At 44.3% G+C, this 20,215-nt stretch overlaps 1 protein-coding gene and 1 long non-coding RNA gene across 25 annotated transcripts in view; one reads left to right on the top strand and one right to left on the bottom strand.

Moving 5' to 3' along the window:
* The window catches only part of TEX2 (testis expressed 2), a 115,692-nt gene that overhangs the window by 39,987 nt on the left and 55,490 nt on the right, over window positions 1-20,215 (top strand). For all 24 annotated transcript variants that reach the window (XR_003723832.2, XM_015120104.3, XM_015120100.3 and 21 more), the window contains one exon: window positions 5,899-7,567. Coding sequence is in view for 23 of the 24 variants with exons in the window: in XM_015120104.3 (XP_014975590.2) it covers window positions 5,924-7,567 (1,644 nt within the window). In the remaining variant the exon portion in view is untranslated. The remainder of the gene's footprint in view (window positions 1-5,898; window positions 7,568-20,215) is intronic.
* LOC144335876 (uncharacterized) lies at window positions 6,070-14,271 on the bottom strand. The gene is made up of 2 exons (XR_013407071.1): window positions 13,294-14,271; window positions 6,070-8,271 (listed from the first exon to the last, which is right to left on the bottom strand). It is a non-coding gene; the product is annotated as an uncharacterized LOC144335876 (long non-coding RNA).

The following is a 20,215-nucleotide window of genomic DNA, read 5'->3' as shown; positions in this document are numbered from 1 at the left end:
TTCGAGTTCTTTATATTTTTTGTAGATTAACCCCTTATCAGATAAATGATTTGCAGATATTTTCTTCCCCTCCATAGGCCACCCGCATTCCTTGGCTCATGCTCCTTCCTCTCATTACTCTGATGTCTGCTTCTGTTTCACATCGCCTTCTCTGAGTTTCTGCCTTCCTCTTATCTTTTAAGGGCACTTGTGATTACATTGGGCCCACCCAGGCAATCCAGGATAATCTTTCCATCTCAATCACATCTGCAAAATCTCTGTTGCCATGGGAAGTATCAGATTCACAGGTTTTAGGGACTAGGATGTGGACATCTCTGAGTGGGGGAGGGGAGGAGCATTACCTGCATACCACGTCCCTTATCTCCCCTGCCTGCCTTCATGGGAACTAGACTTATCTCTTTAGTGACTTAAGTCAATTTAGACTGTTCCTTATGTTTTCTTTTCCTTTCCAACCTTCCATCTGGTCCTGTTGTTTCGTTCTTTTCCTTCTCTTTCCATCTGCCTTTTCTTGCCAGCTCCACATCCACTCTTCTAGGTTAGGCATTTCTTACCTCCTGCTTAGGCTGCCAGAATAGCCTTAAAACTGGTCTGCTTGCCTGTGATTCTCCCTATAGATATGTTATGTTATGTTATGTTATGTTATGCTATGCTATGTTAGAGACAGAGTCTCACTGTTGCCCAGGCTGGAGTGCAGTGGCCCAATCTCAGTGTAACGCAACCTCCTTCTCCTGGTTTCAAGCGATTCTTGTGCCTCAGCCTCCTGAGTAGCTTGAATTACAGGCATGTGCCACCATGCCAAGCTAATTTTTGTATTTTTAGTAGAGATGAGGTTTTGCCATGTTGGCCAGGCTGGTCTCAAACTCCTGACCTCAAGGGATCCACCCACCGCAGCCTTCCAAAGTGCTAGGATTACAGACGTGAGCCACCATGCCTGGCCTCCCTGTAGATATTTTAAACTCATCTTGATGCATACTTGTAAAAACAAGTCTATGCCTGATAATTCCATTATCCGAAGTCCTTATTTTTCTGTCATGTTCTATTTCTGCTGGTCCTTATTCTTGTTTCCTCATCTGCTTGGTTACCTGTGGTTATGTTCTTACCATTCCTTGTATTTGAGAAAATATTTCTAGGAATAACTTGAGGCTTCAGATGAAAGTGCTTTGCTTTTGTGGGGAGATAATTTCTTCTGCCAGGTCCCTGGAGGTATTTCTGGTCCAAGATCACCTTGAAAGAAGCTCATGGTTGAGATTCCCTGGTTCTTTCAGAGGAGGCAAACCTAGGCCTCCAGTCTAAGTGAGGCCTGGTTTGCTCTGGTTCAGCTGTTACCAGGTAGTTGTAGTCCTTTGGAGTCCCGGCTCCTTGAGGAAGAGTCTCCAGTTGATGTTCCACGCTGGCCAGCCCTGGATGTTGACTTCTGCTCAGAAGGCTGTTAAAGTGAAAGGCCGCCAGGTGTGGTGGCTCACACCTGTAATCCCAGCACTTTGGGAGGCCAAGATGGGTGGATCACAAGGTCAGGAGTTCAAGACCAGCCTGGCCAATACGGTGAAACCCCATTTCTACTAAAAATACAAAAATTAGCCAGGTGTGGTGGTGGGCACCTGTAGTCCCAGCTACTTGGGAGCCCGAGGCAGGAGAATCACTTGAACCCGGAAGGCGGAGGTTGCAATGAGCCGAGATTGTGCCACTGCACTCTAGCCTGGGTGACAGAGCCAGACTCTGTCTTAAAAAAAAAAAAAAAAAAAAGTGAAAGTGTCCTTTGCCAGGCTGGGCTGTGCTTGAGGGCAAGGTGGCTTCTCTAGAGCTCATCCCTTGGGGTTCCTGTTTTCTTTAGTTTCTGCACTGTTATTCCTTGCTCGGTTCTTGAAGCTCCAAAGCCTCACAGACATCTTTTTTTTTTCCTTGAGACAGAGTCTTACTCTGTCACCCAAGCTGGGGTGCAGTGTCACAATCTCAGCTCACTGAAACCTCTGCTTCATAGGTTCAAGCAATTCTTGTGCCTCAGCCTCCCTAGTAGCTGGAATTACAGGCGTGAGCCACCATGCCCAGCCGTTCAGAATTTTTTTCAACGTATTCATTGTTAGTTGCGTTCAGCAGAATTGTGGGCCTGATAATGGAGCCTGCCTTCCCAGACACCAGACTCCAGACCTGTTTTTCCATGTTGCCTCCGCCACTCTCATCCAGTCTGGGACGGGACGGGATGTGATTAATTTTGCGTACCACTTTGATCATGTCAGACTTCTGCTTAAACACCTCTCCAGCAGGAAATGATACCTATGGGAGCCCGTCGACAACATGAGCTACAGCCCCCCTTCCCATCACAAGGCATGGGCGGTCAGTGTTAAAACCCGAGGGCTTTGTAGTCTGCTAGAACGATGGGAAAAAGAGACTGTTGAGAAGGAAGCTTTCTTTTTTGGCCTTTCAGTTCCTGAGGGCTGGAGAGAAGCTTGTCTCTTTTTTTGAGCCTGGGTATAATTGAGTTTCAGGAGTAGAGGGCAGGAGGCTAGCCATTTTATATGGTACCAGATTGTCAGATGGATAATGAGACCTTTCATTTCTCAGTGCGACCAGTCACATGCTGCTGGTTGAGAACTGAGGTCTTAGCTTGTAAGCGAGCTGTCCATGATGGAGCACAGAGGGCAGGTACAAAGGCTGGGACAAAGCAGGAATAAAGAGCGTGTGTGACATGTTTGAGAAGGCACCCTGCCACAGCAGAAGGGCATCGGGCTTCAGTGTCAGGAAGCCCAAGTTGTCAGTGCTGTGCCTTTGGACAAACCATGTAGTCTTCCTGGGCTCAGTCAGGTCCTTCCTCTTGGCCTCGGCTGTCCTGCATGGCTGTGGCTGTGGGAGGGTCGGCTCAGTTGGCCTTAGCAGCCAGCCATTGGGAGGACAGAGAGAAAAGGAAGCTTAGAGTGGTCCCCAGGAGGAGGCAGAGGCAGTGACCACTTGATAGGTTGTGTAGAGCCCAAACCATGGCCTCTGGTTCTAGTACACTCAGTTACCCAGCAGTATGGGGCCTGGAAGCAGTCTTCGTTTATCTAGCCTAATCCCTTCATTTTGCAGATGAGCAAACAGAAGCCTGGACATTTTCTCGTCTTTAAAGAGCAGTAGTAATGCTCCGGCCTTGTGTGGCTTATTTTAGTAAAAATCTAGAGAAGTGGAGCCAGGCTTTGGTCAGTGTGGGTTTAGGGGCATTTACTATGAACCTCTGAGGCCACTGTCTGAGTGAGCCCTGAAGGATAATAACAACAGTGAGCCAGAGCCTGCCCCCATCTGGCCACCTGACACCCAGCGCTCCCTGGGGCCCACCTTTGGCTCTGTCGGCCCAGTCTGATCAGAGGTCGCTTTACCTGGCCAGTCAGGGGGCCCAAATGTGTGGAGGATTAGGCAAGCAGGGCCCTGATGACCTCCACACAAAAAATAACTCTGCTTCCTGAGCAGGTGCCAGCCTTTTGTTCCCTGGGACCTGGCCTGACTGCTGAGACCGCAGGCTTCTGAACGCACTACTGTTTTCACCCTTTGGCGCTAGACTGGGCCTGACTTTGCCCTTGGATTCCCAGGCCTTCTTACCCTCAACTGCAGACAGGCCTCTCCACCCTTGCCTTGATTCCTGAAGGACCAACTCACTCTGTTCAACCTCAGAATCATGCACTTTGTACTTGGGCTTGTGCGCGCAGTTACCTTCATTTACAGCCACCGCTGCGGGTGAAGCAGCCTCAGAACAGCAGAGCCTGACATACCATCCTTTTATGTTATGAAAGCAACTTAAATGAGTTTGTTTTTCAGCCCACCGAGAATTATCAAATACCAAACTTTCTCTTTAAATTACCTCTATAATTTTCTTTTTAAATTGCCCTTATAAAACTAGGTGATAGTTAAATGAAAAACATATGTTGCTTCTGGTATTTTCCTTCTTACTAAGCCTACAAACTCCTTAGCTTAAGATAACAGGGAAGGGTTGTCCTGCACCCGAGACTGTGTTTTTCTGGCTGCTGCCAGTTCCTGGATTTAAATTGCTTTGTTGGTGGATAGAGTTCATTCCCTCTTCCTGGATTCAGGATAGGAAAGCCTGAGGGTCACAAATGAGCCTGGACAAAACTATGTATGAAAGTTTCTATGAGTAACTTCTCTCAAATATTTGATACTGAAAAATGTGTAGTTTCAGCTTGAGTCTATGTTGCACCTGGACCCTCGAATGTAATTCTTGTCATCCTTGGAATATTTCCTCCTCCTAGTGATCCAGGATCACTGTTTCCCAAACCCCCCTATTCCCCTACCCGTTTTATGATTTCTCTTGTTGGTAGTATCTGTTGCCAGCATTTTGAACCTGAATATTTAGCAGAAGGCTTAAATTAGGAGCTCTTCAAATTAAAGAAATAAGCAAGCCACATAATGTTGATTGCGGTAGATTACCTGTAAGTGTGTTGTGTTGGGTTGGATACAGTCACCTGTAAACATAAACATGTAGGGTTTTAAATTTGGAAAGGACTGTAGATCTAGCTCCATTTTACAGACGAAGATACTGGGACATCGAGAGGCCCTGGCTTGTTCAACGTCCCACAGAGTCAGCTGTAGAAAGACAAGTACTGGAGATCCTATGTCCTGGGTCTAAGCTGGCTGCTCTTTCCACTGCCCCACGATGCCCCTCTTGTCTCAGTGGCCTCCCACTGCTGCCCACATCCACACTGTGTCCTGGAAACAGGATAGAGCCAGGTGGCTGCACACACCATGCCCTTTGCCATCTTCATGCCCTTGTCCCTTCCCTCTGCCTAATCATGCTCATCCCACTACAACTCACCCATCAGTTCCAAAGACCTGTTGGGTGTCCCACCTCCCACACAGGTGTCATCCTCAGAACTCCTGAAGTGTGCTCTGTGTTTTGGCTCTTTTTACGTGGTCTCAGTCCAGGTGTGGTCTTAATTTTTACGTAATTAGGGCTCGTGCCCAGTAAATGGGCCATAAACGAATAAAGAGAGTTGGAATGTACCATGTCACAAGGTCGGCATGGCATCTCATTTTGCTGCCCAGCTTTTCAGGTGTCTGATTTTGTTCCAGCTAAGCTCCAGAAAGGAGCAATCAGCTATTAAGCTCCAGAAGGGCGGAAAGCATAGCTTCCATGTCTCTCACCAGGGTCCTTGGTAGAGTTCTTGGTTGGTGGTGGGTTATAGCAGTGATACTTCATTTTCCTGACACGGGAATCTTGCATTCAGTTTAAAATATGTTTGCTTTATCCTGAAGCCTCAGAATGTGGCCATGTCTTCATGGCTGCCTAAATACTCTGGTCTTATGGTACCTACCATTTGAGGAGGCCAACAGGTCATGGCAATTAGTTTACAGATTTCCACATTTGGATACTTTGCTACTTATTTGCCATAGCAGGAAGTTGGGAGATGCAAGCCAAATAATTGTTAGGATTGCTGTGAAAATTGCAGTGAAAGCAATACCCCTCCTGGGTTAGCTTGTTACTGCTAGAAGACTCCTAGTGAAATTTTTCTTCCAAGATCCTCAAACTCAACAGGATGCTACATTTTATCCTATTGGACTTCTGAAGCAATGCTGGTAACATCATATTGTTCAGGTATTTCAAGGCTTAAGATAGAGAATTGTTGGTAGGAATTAACCAGTTAAAAGGGAGGAAACGATTACTCAGGTATTGTGAAGTAAGACAGATTGTATGGCATTTATAACATTGGTTATGTCGTTTGCTCGTAAAAGAGTGCCTAACTGGAATATAGTGAAAATTAAACCATTAAACCCATTGAAGTGAAAACCGGTGGACATCTGCCAAGTAAAAGCATAATCACCACTTAAACAGCTTCATCTGGGCTCCTATCTGCACATGACAGTGTCTCCTGTGGAGAAACTGCTCTCTGACTTCTGGCTTTCTCACTGTTTTCACAGAGCCTGAGCCCGTGTGAAGCCGGCAATGACAAGTCTGAATGGTCGCCATGCCGAGAAAACCACTGACATGCCAAAACCATCAGCCCCTAAAGTGCACGTGCAGAGGTCCGTGTCCCGAGATACCATCGCCATTCACTTCTCGGCATCCGGCGAGGAGGAGGAGGAAGAGGAGGAGGAGTTCAGGGAGTGGTTTGAGGAGGGGCTGGATGACCAAAGCATTGTAACAGGGCTGGAAGCCAAGGAAGACCTCTATCTTGAACCCCAGGTTGGCCATGACCCCACCGGCCCTGCTGCCTCGCCTATTCTGGCAGATGGACTGTCCGTGTCCCAGGCCCCTGCCATTTTGCCCGTCTCCAAGAACACTGTAAAGCTGTTGGAGTCCCCTCTTCCAGCAGCACAAGTATTAAGTACAGTGCCATTGGCTCTGTCCCCAGGGTCGTCTTTGTTGGGGCCCTTAGCTAGCTCTCCCAGTGTGTCATCCCTTTCTGAGCAGAAAACCAGTTCCTCCTCCCCATTGTCCTCTCCTTCTAAGTCTCCCATCCTCTCATCCAGTGCCTCAACCTCCACCCTTTCCAGTGCAAAACCCTTCATGAGCCTTGTGAAGTCCCTGTCGACCGAGGTGGAGCCAAAAGAATCCCCACACCCCCCAAGGCACAGGCACTTGATGAAGACATTAGTCAAGTCTCTGTCCACGGACACTTCCCGGCAGGAGTCGGATACAGTGTCCTATAAGCCACCTGATTCCAAACTAAACTTACACCTGTTCAAGCAGTTCACACAGCCCCGAAACACAGGTGGAGATTCCAAAACTGCACCTTCTTCCCCCCTGACTTCTCCCTCTGATACTCGTTCCTTTTTTAAAGTGCCCGAAATGGAGGCTAAAATTGAAGATACTAAACGACGCCTTTCAGAAGTCATCTATGAGCCTTTTCAGCTCCTTAGTAAAATTATAGGGGAAGAAAGTGGCAGCCATAGGCCCAAAGCCTTATCTTCAAGTGCTTCAGAACTCTCCAATCTGTCCAGCTTGAACGGGCACTTGGAAAGCAATAACAACTACAGCATCAAGGAGGAGGAGTGTGATTCTGAGGGGGATGGCTACGGAAGTGATTCCAACATCCCCAAAAGTGACCACCCAAAGTCCACTGATGAGCCTGCAAGAGAGATGGAACTGAAAAGTTCCCAGGGGAGCAGTCTGAAGGATTTAGGCCTGAAGACAAGTTCTCTAGTTCTGGAGAAATGTTCTTTGTCTGCCTTAGTGAGCAAAGAAGATGAAGAGTTTTGTGAACTGTACACTGAGGACTTCGATTTGGAAATGGAGGGGGAGAGTAAAGTTGATAAGCCCCCAGATGTTCCTCTCAAGCCAGAGGTGCTCGCGGAAGATGGTGTGGTCCTTGACAGTGAGGACGAGGCGGACTCGGCCGTGCAGCACCCGGAATTGCCAGTGAAGACGTTGGGCTTCTTTATAATGTGTGTCTATGTGTACCTCATCCTCCCCCTTCCCGACTATGTGAGTGGACTCTTTCTGGGAATTGGCCTTGGATTCATGACTGCAGTTTGCGTGATTTGGTTTTTTACACCACCAAGTGCTCATAAATATCACAAGTTACATAAAAATCTGCGACACTGGAACCCAAGATCTCTGGATATCAAAGAACCTGAAATACTGAAGGTAAGCCCCTCCCCGGGAGCTGGCTAATACACACACTTCTCACATACAGCCGTATTTTAGATCTGACTTGTTTTTTGGTTAGCTGTTAAAGATTTTTGCACAAGCCATGCTTTTTAAGACCTGGGGGCCACTTCAGTCTCCAGGCACCCAACGACTGATCTGGTAAACCTCATTCTAACCGAAGCTTTGCAGATTCACAGAGTAGTTGCTGAAAGATCTCTATGACTCTGGAGAGTAGTGTTTACATCAGTTCCTGTTCTGGTCTGTCTCTAAACTTGCTTGGAATGTGCTACTTGCTGAGCATTTGTAATGGCTGAATCTGTTAGGGTTCACTATTCTTGAGACCTTGAAGAAGGGTTAAATACTCTCTGAATTGCAAGAGGAGGGAAGGAAGAAGAGAAGGCAAATTAATGTCAGCTGTCGGCCCTTGCTAGTGCTCCTTCCTCTGCACAGTGGGGAATGGGATGGAGAAAGAGATGTCACCTTTCACTGCATATCAGATGTCAGGCTTTTGGGCCTCCTAAGGGGTACCTGGGACAATTCATTGGAAAGCAGGAAGAAAGTATTAAAACATTCATCTAGCTGTCTAATCTGTCGATTGAGACGGAGTCTCACTATGTTGCCCAGGCTGGTCTCAAACTTCTGGGCTCAAGTAATCCTCCTGCTTCAGCCCTCCAAAGTGCTGGGATTACAGGTATGAGCCACTGCGTCCAGCCTAGAACTTCTATTTTTTTTTATTATTATTTTTTGCATATTAAAATTTCTGGTTGTGTGTATACACACCATAAAAGTACACAATTAGAGCTTATATAGTTTGTAAGTTATATGCACACACACATTTATGTACAGTATCCAAGGGGGCATTGGTTTCAGGACCCCCCAAGGATACCAAACTCCATGAATGTATAAGTCCCTTATATAAAATGGCATAGTATTTGTATTAATATATAACCTATGTTCATTCTCCTGTATACTTTTAAATCATCTCTAGATTACTTATAATACCTAATATAATGTGAATGGTTATTATACTGTATTTTTAAATTTGTATCTTTTTTACTGTTGGATTATTTTTTATTTTATTTTATTTTATTTTTTTATTTCATTTTCAGTGCAAGGTTGATTGAATCCATGGATACAGAGGGCTGACTGTATATGTTTTTAGAGATAAGGTAGAGAGCCAGAAAAGTTTAGAGATCACTGCTTTATAACAGTTATCTAATTCAACTTCACAACCATCTAGGGGTTTGATGCTTCCAATTTTACACATGAGGAGATTCAGGCTCTGAGAGAGGTGGTCATTGTCCAAGGTTTCTTGATACTTAATAAGTAATAGAGGCCGGGCGCGGCGGCTCACGCCTGTAATTCCAGCACTTTTGGAGGCTGAGGCAGGCGGATCACTTGAGGTCAAGAGTTCAAGACCAGCCTGGCCATCATGGTGAAGCCATGTCTCTACTAAAAATACAAAAATTAGCTGGGCTTGGTGGCATGCACCTGTAATCCCAACTACTTGGGAGGCTGAGGCAGGAGAATTGCTTGAGCCTGGGGCTGAGGCTGCAGTGAGCTGAGATTTCGCCACTGCACTCCAGCCTGGGTGACAGAGTGAGACTCTGTCTCAAAAATAATAATAATAACAACAACAACAATAATAAAAGTAATAGAGGTAGGATTTGGAGATTTTGTATGTGCTCTTCCTGCTTTTCCCATGACACCTCTGTGGAAAGTTCATGCCTAGACCTGCCTGGAGAATCCCTTGTATTATAGGAGATGTATGAAAAGGAGAACTTGGTTTCTCCGGAGCAATTTTGAACCTTAATTATTGGTTTTAATCTTTAGCTTTTCAAGTTCAAAGCTTGTTTGGCTTCTTGGTTAGATTAAAGGTATTATTCTCCCATCTATTTAAGTGAGAATGCTCTAAAAATGGCAGCATGATCTCTCTTTATTGGAAAAAAAAAAAGCCAGGGGTTGGGGAGAACTCTTTTTTTTTTTTTTTTTTTTTTTTTTTGAGACGGAGTCTGGCTCTGTTGCCCAGGCTGGAGTGCAGTGGCCGGATCTCAGCTCACTGCAAGCCCCGCCTCCCGGGTTCACGCCATTCTCCTGCCTCAGCCTCCCGAGTAGCTGGGAGTACAGGCGCCCGCCACCTCGCCTGGCTAATTTTTTTTGTATTTTTAGTAGAGACGGGGTTTCACTGTGTTAGCCAGGATGGTCTCGATCTCCTGACCTCGTGATCCGCCCGTCTCAGCCTCCCAAAGTGCTGGGATTACAGGCTTGAGCCACCGCGCCCGGCCGGGGAGAACTCTTTTAGGATCCAAAATAATATTTGTTTTTAAATTTCATTGACTTTTTTCCTTGTTCAAAGGAAATACATGGTTAATGTTTTAAAAACACAGGAAATTCAAAGAAAAAAAATATTTTTTGATCACAGTAGTGGAAGGGACTTACAGTTAATGATTTGGTATATATCCTAGTTTTTTTGGGTTTTTAAAATTTCTGCATATCTGAAGATATACATCACATACGTGCATACTCACCCACTCTTTTTGTTTTGATTTAATAGGATCATATATTTTGCAGTCTGACCTTTTTTCTTTCTTTCACCTGGCAATATGTTATGACACTTTCTTCTTTGAGAGAAGCTGATGTTGAGTCTTGTGGATGTGACACCCTTAAGCTTAGCATTAATAAATGAAGTGGAGCAAAAATGACTCATGCGTGGTTACTAAGCTTTTTTTGATAGGGTGGTGCTGTGACTACCTGAAGTACATGCTCTCCGAGTAAGTTAGTGCTAACTTTAGCAAGGAAAAATTGCACTTATACTAAATTCCAGTACCTAATGACTGACTGTGGCATTCAGTTTAAACTGATTTGAGCACTGAGTTGTCTTAGGAAGACTTTAATTTTAATCCAGTCAATCTTTAGTGTTTTTTTTCCTACCCTCCTCTCACATGTAAATTCTTTAGTGTCAGTCCAATCACTGCAATATGTCAAGAGTTTACTAACTACACAGGGTGCTGATGGAATGGGATTTTAATGTTATGGCACAGCCTGGTTGCTTTGATCCAATCACTGGAAGAATAAAGGCAACACTATGATACTGAGTACTGCAGTGGGCTAAGTGTTGGGTGTATTATCTTATTCAATCCTCATCACAGCCCTATTCAGTTAGCGTATGTATATGTGCTCATGCAGATGGAGGCCCACGGAAGTTAAGTTATTGCCCAAGGTCACACAGCTAGTGAGTGGTGGAGCCATGTAGGACAGTGTTTTCTTTTAAGGAAGGTGTTTTGCCCACAGTGGCTGGGGTGAATGTATTTGCATTTTCCTTGTAGAGAACAAGTACTTTAATGCTTTCATAGACTGACACCCCTAATCCAAGCAAATTGTCGTAGACTGAGCATTTATTCTTCCTGATTGCTGTTTGGACAACTCTGATCACTTTGGTAATTCTTTTTTCATTCTTAGCCTTAACTTGTTTAGAATGGTTTCATTACTAAAGAGGAAAAGTATATTTTAGCCTGAAGTCTTGTTGGATATGCAGTGTTGTTTTTAGAAACTGGGCTGAATGCATTCTCTATTTAGAAAAGGGACACTACTCTGAATTAGAAGGGTATGCTGTCTGTTACAAGCTAATTTCAAATGCAAATGTTCTTCGGACTTAGTTAATTTTACTGAATGGGAGAATATACTCTTGGGAACCATTTTTAAACTATGGCACTTTAAAATATTTAGCAGCATTGACATTAACTTTAGGACCCAAGTTTATTGTTACCTGTCTTCCCTAGTATGCCATAAGCTTCATGAATGCATAGGCTGTGTCTATCTTGTTCATCTTGTATCCTCAGCACCTGCCATGTATTAGGTATGTGATAGGTAATTGTTGGCTGAATGAATGGGTAGATGAATGAAGGAGTGAGACTTTATCAGAAAATTTAAGCAGTGAGTTGGTTTTGACCCTGTCATCTCCTGGTGACATTGTTTTTTAAAATAAATCCCTGGCTGGGCACGGTGGCCCACACCTGTAATCCCAGAGCTTTGGGAGGCTGAGGCAGAAGGATCACCTGAAACCAGGAGTTTGAGACCAGCCTAGGCAACATAGCAAGATCCCATCTCTACAAAAAATTTAAAATAATTAGTCAGGTATGGTGGTGCATGCATGTGGTCCCAGCTACTCAGGAGGCTGAGGTGGGAGGATCACTTGAGTCCAGGAGTTTGAAGCTGCAGTGAGCCATGATATCACCACTGCACTCCAGCCTGGGTGACAGAATGAGACTCTGTCTCTAAAAAAATAAAATAAATCCTTGATACTTGCTTTAAAAAAAAAATTAGGGTTTGATAGGAATGTGATCTTTTAAGAAAATGAAAATAATGACTAAAAAGTAAAGCTTTTGACTGGGCGTGGTGGCTCATCCCTATAATCCCAGCACTTTGGAAGGCCAAGGCAGGCGGATTGCTTGAAGCCAGGAGTTCAAGACCAGCCTGGGCAACATAGTGGGACTACCATCTCGATAAAAATTTTGTTTAAAAAGCAAAGTGTAGTGGTGCAGCCTGCAGTCCCAGCCACTTGAGAGGCTGAGGCAGGACAATCGCTTGAGCTCAGGGGGTCAAGGCTGCATTGAGCTGTGATCATGCCACTATACCCCAGCCTGGGCAATAGAGTGTGACCCTGTCTCAAAAAAAAAAAAAAAAAAAAAAGCCAGTAAAGCTTTTCCTAGGCCTTTTTTCTGAAAATGGACAAGCCAAGACAGTCCATCTTTAACAGGATTTGAAGCTTGACATTTGTTGCTTAGAAATCGACTGGTGACAAGTCTGCTCTCCTGTCACCAGTGCTCATGCAGTGCTGCCCACCTGAATGCAAAGGGAGTAGTAGAAAGGCAAATACTGGCCAGGCACGGTGGCTCACACCTGTAATCCCAGCACTTTGGGAGGCCGAAGCGGGCAGATCATGAGGTCAGGAGATCGAGACCATCCTGGCTAACACAGTGAAACCCTGTCTCCACTAAAAATACAAAAAAATTAGCTGGGCATGGTGGCGGATGCCTGTAGTCCCAGCTACTCGCTGAGACAGGAGAATGGCTTGAACTCAGGAGACAGAGCTTGCAGTGAGCTGCGATCGCGCCACTGCCCTCCAGCCTGGGCTATAGAGTGAGATTCCGTCTCAAAAAAAAAAAAAAAAAAAAAAGGCAAATACTAAGTGGAGGATTGGAGAAATGGGCAGTGATGAGTTCCAAATTTCCACTCTGCCTCCAGGTTGATGGCTTTAAAGTGATGCAGGAGATAGGCCTTGGTTTCTTTATAAAACAGGCCTGTGAACCTGTTTCTAGGGCAAGCCAAAAGAGCCACTTCTTGAAAATAGTTTGATTTCAGGAGATAAGTGAGCTGGTTTGAATTATTTTGTGTACATCTGATCCAATTTAGTTGGTATTTACAGAGGATGATGCAGTTCTTGAGGGAAGGTATAGAAGCCTTTTTAAAAAGCTCACTAAGGCCGGGTACAGTGGCTCACTCCTGTAATCCCAGCACTTTGGGAGGCTGAGGCGGGCGGATCACGAGGTCAGGAGATCGAGACCATCCTGGCTAACATGGTGAAACCCCGTCTCTACTAAAAATACAAAAAATTAGCCGGACGTGGTGGCGGGCACCTGTAGTCCCAGCTACTTGGGAGGCTGAGGCAGGAGAGTGGCGTGATCCCAGGAGGCGGAACTTGCAGTGAGCCGAGATCATGCCACTGCACTCCAGCCTAGGCAACACAGCGAGACTCCATCTCAAAAACGAAAACAAAAAACAGAAAAAACAACAACAACAAAAAAAGCTCACCAATATGGGAGACTATAATACCTTCCTGCGATCAAGATCTCTAAGACAGGCCCAGCCCAGGACTGAGATCCCACATACTTTATGCCCTAAGTGGACTCCACGTATGAGCCGTGAACCAGTCAGGCCGGGAACTGGGTGCTCAGGGACTGTTTTAGGATACCATGTGGTTTTGAACCTCTGAGCCATGTAAGTTCTCACTGATGGGTCCAGGAACTGCTTGCAGCCAGACTGGACTAAGAGTCTTGCTCCTTTACTGGTTCCATGCACAGTTCAAGGAGCATTGCAGTTTTTCTTTTGTGTAACTTCACATGATAAGGAAAGACTGGAGAAAAGGAAAGCTTTTGTGTGCTTTTTCAGTGCAATTTTTTATTCTATCCTCACTGCAGACATATGTATTTATATATGATGCTGCAGGAGTGATGCATTTATGGGATGATAAACCAAAAAGACCAATTTGCAGCCAAGTAGTAGCTAATCTCAAAGACTGTTGTGTTGTTGTCTAGGCCTTATGGTACTCCACCGTCTCCCCCTCTGAACCCAGCTGATCAGCAGCTGTACTGTCTGGAATATAAGTAAAAAAGAGGCTGGGTGTAGTGGCTCACACCTGTAATCTCAGCACTTTAGGAGGCCGAGGTGGGTGGATCACCTGAGGTCAGGAGTTCAAGACCAGCCTGGCCAACATGGTGGAACCCTCCCATCTGTACTAAAAATACAAAATTAGCCAAGCGTGGTGGCAGGCGCCTGTAATCCTAGCTACTTGGGAGGCTGAGGCAGGAGAATTGCTTGAACCTGGAAGGTGGAGGTTGCATGGAGCTGAGATCACACCACTGCACTCTTATTGCCTGGGCAACAAGAGCGAAACTCCATCTGAAAAAAAAAAAAAAAAGTAAGACCTCTATGTGGCCAAAGAGCTGTCACAAAGTCCACAGAAGAACTCTTAGGACCTCCTCCAAAGCTGTTCTTAATATATTGGAGTTCATAGCTGATGAGATCATGAGAAGCAGCAAATAGGAGAAAGGTTGCCACAGGCATTCAACAGGAAGTGGCATGTGAATGTGTGAAACCAAAGGCCAATACCAAAATGTGAGAAGAAGCTCACAGGACTTAGAGCACGGTAGGCTGGGCAGGTTAACTCAAGGTAGAGAGCCTCTTGTGTGCCACAGACCAAGAGCATCCCTGTAGTGACACCCCCTGTGTGGTAGCCTTCTGGAATTCTTATGTTGGGTGACTGGCTAGATGCCCTAAGCTGGGGACCTTGGGAAAGGGTGGGTTTGGGCATGGGGAAAATGAGGCATTTAGAGTCAGCATACTGCACTTGGCATGTTTGCTTAGCCAAATCAGATGGTCCCTTGCCCAGGAGTATTTTTAATTCAGAGCCATTCCTGCTGCACACTAACTTTCTACATGTTTATAACGAAAAGCTTCCTGAAGATTTCATAAAGGTCTTGGATTTATGTTTGAGTATATGGCTCAGATGCAATTTTGAATTATATTCTTGAGCAAATTCTTTATCTCAGATTTTTAAACCATCAGCAGCATACTGGTTTCCAGAGTGATAATCCGTCTCTTTTTTAAAGATAGGGCCTGCAAGTTTGACTAAAATTATATTTAGGCCATTGCAGAGACTAATAGAAATGAATTTTGGAGAACATTTTTTTCTTTAGGTTGTGTCACATGTCGATAATTAATAAGAGGGATAGGTTTTAAAAATAATTAGGTTCCCTGAATGTAGGCTTTGGTTTTGATATATAAAAGAATAATTTTGGGGGGAGGACATGATCAATTTTGCGAAGAAATTCCAATTTGTAAATTTAATCTCAATTTCATGAAATTCTTTCACGAAATTAGAGTAAGCAAGTCTTTAGGAGAAAACGGCCAGTACATGCAGCCCAAAGAGGCTTGGATTGCTTTTTGTTGGTCTCTCATAACCCTCGGTAGAATAAGGACAAGAAATGTGAGTGCATTTCTTTCTACATTGTACTTTACTGAAAATATCCTGCCCCTATAATGAGTTACCTGAGTTTTTATGTATGGTTTTTATAAATATGGCTATTTCCCAGTGCCCCTTGTTGTAGAATAGTTTTCAGGTGAGACGTTTGTTTGTATGTTTGTTTTGCCTCGCTCTGTCGCTCAGGCTAGAGTGCAGTGGCACGATCTTGGCTCACTGCAGCCTCTGCCTCCTGGGTTCAAGCGGTTCTCCTGCCTCAGCCTCCAGAGTAGCTGGGATTACATGTGCGCACCACCACGCCTGGCTTGTCAGACGAGATGTTTTGATGCAGGCAGCCCTCACTTACTAGAAGGTACTCCTTGTGTTGAAGTTGGAGAGGCAGCTGTGTGGAACATGCTTCCTGAATCCCATAGGAACAATATGGTTAAGGATGTCAGGTAGTCCCAAAATGACTTTTTTGAACTTTCATTTTTAAACTTTTTATTGTAGAAAATATTAGATACAGACAAAAATAGAGGCAATAGTAAAATGAACTCCCCATGTGCCTGACACCCAATTTCAACTATTGTCAACATTTTGCCAGTTTTTCACTCAATTCATTAACTTACGTAAGCATAGCTAAATTGTAATTCTGGTTACCAATATATAAGTACAGTTTCTAGCATCCTGAAAATGCCTCTGAACTCTGTAAGAAAAGTACCAAAAACATCGAAGACTCTTATTGTAATTATTGTTCAATAATCAACTGTTAAGAAGAGGTTTGCTGTACTCCAAAGATGAGTTTGCCAGCAAGATGATTCTAGGGCATGAGCATGTTTTTGTGTGGGTGCCCAGGCCATAGTTGTTGACTCACTGTTCTCATTCCGTCGCTTCTTTCAGTGGCATTCAAATGGGTTGCAGAAGACATTAATCAAGAAGAAAATAGTAAAGTTTCTATCTGTATCAGTCTTTGCTCTTTCTAGCTAAGAAAGTAAATAAGCCTTGCTGATATTTAACATACAGATGACCACATATTGACTTTTGGCCAAAAACCTTGGAAATTATTAGTAAGACTCTGAAATATGGATTTACACTCAGGATCATCAACAGTGATCCTCAACTTGAGTGTATATGTTGTGCCTTAAGGTGTCAGCTGAAGGTAGTACATAGCTGTCATACTGGAAAAACTAAAAATTATCAGAAGGATAATTATCTCATCTTTTGCTCTTTATTTCTATTCTGTATACTTTTTATAAAAGCTGTATATATTGGAACATGTGTGTAACGTATAAGTAAAGGTATATATTTGTACATACCCAAAAAGTTGTTTGATAGAATGTGTGATCTGAAAAGTGGCAGAGGCTACTAATTTATTTGCTTGCTGATCTATTTATCTTACAATTTTAACCCTTGTTATTTTGATTTAACGTTTATCATGTATTAACATAACTCAGACCTTGGTCATTTCAGTGGTTCATCTGAGATCATTTTACCTTTCTAATTTGAGTCCACCTTATCTCCTGTGCTGTTACTGTCTGCCAGTGCATTATAATTTCACAAATGTTCTGTGGCCACCTCAGTTTGGGAGATTCTGCACTGGAGGATAGGAGAGCAGGATAAAGTGGCTTTAGCCCCGACTCCAGTGCTTCTAGTGTCACTGCTGGGAAGGTGACCTTGAGGCAGGCAGTTGGAGGATGTGGACTGTATTTTTGGCACTTCCCTCCCCTAATGGGCTTTCTTTCTTTCTTTCTTTCTTTTTTTTTTTTTTTTGATGTTCTTTATAGTGTCTTTGAGCAGCATTTATTTTCAATGCTGGCTCTCTGCTTAAGGCTATCATTTATAGTATGAATTCTGGATGTCTGTGGGTCTGCTTGTCTTTCATGGGTAAAATCAAATTTGTATCTCAAGACTTATAAGGTTTATTAGACTGTGCTGCCCCTGCCATATTCTCAAACTCCATGATCTATGATACTGTGTTTATAATACTGATGATGCCAGTTCTCAACCATTAATACATCAAAAAAGGTTTAGGCCTCGTAAAGACAAAATCCTGCTTATGTTTTAGTTTTGGAGACAGAGAGTAATTACCTTTTTATGTGCTTCAGAGATGATTTTCAACAGGAGTGTCCTCAGGCCCTGGCTCTGTTCTTGTGTATAGGATTTGCTCCTTCCCTGATACACTTGATGAAGGAATGATACAGGGATCTGAATGACAGGTGGCCTGAAATGCCAGCACAGCCACATGTCAGCAGGGGTGAAAACATGCTGCATTGTTACTGCTGTCAGCCAGGCATGCCGCGCCTGAATTCTCATCACTTCCTCGGGCTATAGGGCTGGCACTTTTCTCTGGTGAGCTCAGCATCAAGCTGAGCAGTAGAGCATTGGCCTTGAACTTCTGATTGGCCCTGTAACTGAAACCACGGTAGTAGTTCTTCCAGACTTTATTATTTGCAAAAGGTTAATTGTAGCTTTTAATCTTCTAAAATATTAAATGGGCCCCTTTATAGATTGTGGTTTTGTACTTGCAGCCATACATGGCTTCTAAATCCAGCAGAGAATTGAGAGAAACCCCTGACCTTTTACAAATGCCATCACAGGACCAGTCTGTGGGCCAGACAGCTGCAGCCTGGCTGACTGGGTCATTGTCCCCAGTGGGGTGCACTGTGTCCATTTTAACAGCTCCAGCTTCAGAAAGAAACAAAGCTTGTCTGAGTCGCTTTGGTGTGGGTTGAGAGCATCTCTGAGTGTTTTTGGTTGAGCTGTTGAAAGGGAATGTTGCTAACTATATGCTATATCTCTCTATACCCATTCCCATGTCTCATAACAAGGTGGGATAAATACTTTACTTGGGAAGAAATTCAGGGTTAAGAATTTTAGAACAGCTGAGCAGTGGAGAGTTGGGCACTATGTGGAGAACAGGGTGAAGACCTTGGAGTTGCTGTGCTGCTCTCAAGATTTGACAATTGCTGAAATCTGGAAATTTCATTTGTAGCTTAATCCAGGGGCTTGGTCAGATCCTGGGTGGGGGAAAATGGCTGATTAATGGTATCAAAAGGTGATTAGGTTTGCACTGGGAAATTGCTTTCTGCAAGAGCTACCTGGTTTCAGGCCCATAGGTGAGTGAGGGGGGCAGAATTAGGGAGGCTTGGAGGAAAGTTGTGCCTCAGCCTCTTGTCCTAAACCTCCCTAAGGCCAGTCTGCAACCTAGTTTCTGACAATGGGGTCAAGTAGCAACTCCTGTGATCCTCTCAAGATTTCCTATCAAAGCCTGTAATGTTCTGGAAAGAGCCTTAGACAGGGGGCAGGAAACATGGGCTCCAGTCACAATACCCCTCTCTGCTCTAGATAAGACTTAGCTCATCCCATTTCTGTCCGGAAAATCTTTGGTTTCTGGGGTTATTTTCTTGTTCTGTGCTATTTTGTGCATTTTTACCTCGGTTTTTCTTTTTGAGAATAATGACCAAGTCTTCTAAGTAACCTCTACAGCTCTTTGCACTTATTAGGGTGTCAGTTTCTTCCTTTGCTTGTTCGTCTCACGCAGCTAGCATGGTACTTACAGGCTCTGAGGGGCTCGCCAGCCTTCCTGCTTGCTCCTGCTTTCCATAGATTTCATTTAATCCTCACAGCCGTCTCTGAATTAGGCTTCCCTCATGTATTCAGTCAACAAACATTTGTTACAGTTGTGGTTGGCAGACATGATGATCCCTGCTCTTGTGGAGTTTGTAACTCAGTTTAGTAAACCAGGCAGTTAACAGATACAGTGATGGGAGAGTACCAGAGAACTGAGCCTAGGTGAGGAGGGAGGCTTCCTAGGAGAAGTGTCGCCTTTGCCATGACCTGAGGGGTGACTAGGCACAAGCCAGACTGCTGCACGTGGGGCCGTGCTGTGGAGCTGAGATAGCATCCCACACCTTAGAGTCAGGAACACTTGGTTTGAGTCCCAGATTTGCCACTCTCTAGATGTTGGAAGGCAAATCACATCCCCTCTCTCACCACTTTTCTTACTTGTAAAATCATAGGCAATTGACAGAAATAACAGGAGATAATGCACCTGGGGTACCTGGGCCATAAGATGAGCTTAAATGTCAGCCATTGTTATGAATAGTAATATTAGTGTTTAAAAAAACCATATGCTTACGATTTCTTTATAAACTGTAAACAAATTGTACCTTAATAAACTGTCAGTAGGGAAAAAATCATTATGGCTTGAGCAGAGGGTGAGGTGTAGGGGCCAGGGAGGCATGAAACTGGGCAGTAAGCCACCTGGACCCTTTTACAGGTGAGCAAAGCAAGTGTCTGAGGGATAAACATCACCTACCCTGGCAGGAGGTAAGTGGTGCAGGCGTGCTTGGAACCCAGGTCTGTCAGATTCTCAGTACTTCTGCTAAGGTGGGTGAGTTGGTTTCAGTGCATGTGTTTTGACCCGCAGTCTTTTGTGCCAGTGGATATGATCAGTGTAGGGTCTCATTTAGGCTAACAAATGATTGTTCACAATAAACGTGTAATTCAAATCCTGATTTGTGTGCTATGTTTATTTGTTTTTTAGTAGCTGTGGACTTTAGCGTCTGATGAATCTTTAACACAAAGGCAGGAACATGGTAGTTCAGGAAGGAGGAAATTTGAAGATAAAAGGGAAGGAGAAACCACAGCAGCTGGTGATTCTGAAAAGAAGGGGGTAGGGAGAAGAAGGGCCAAGCCAAGTCCAAGCAGAGTAAAGGAATCTGGGCCCCCTCCAGGCTTTCCCAAGAGAAGGAAAGCATCTCCTAGATTCTCTTTCTATGCCTACATACTTCTTGCCTCTCACCTCTGCCTCCTGTAGTACAGCAGGTAAGGTTTTGTGCTTTTGAACTGTGTAGGTAGGACTTGAAACTCCCTTCTGTCTCTCACATTCCTCTGAATCAGGTTGT

Source organism: Macaca mulatta, chromosome 16, assembly GCF_049350105.2.
Source record: "Macaca mulatta isolate MMU2019108-1 chromosome 16, T2T-MMU8v2.0, whole genome shotgun sequence".
Classification (NCBI taxonomy): Eukaryota; Metazoa; Chordata; class Mammalia; order Primates; family Cercopithecidae; genus Macaca; species Macaca mulatta.
This window is presented reverse-complemented; position numbering and strand designations above follow the sequence as displayed.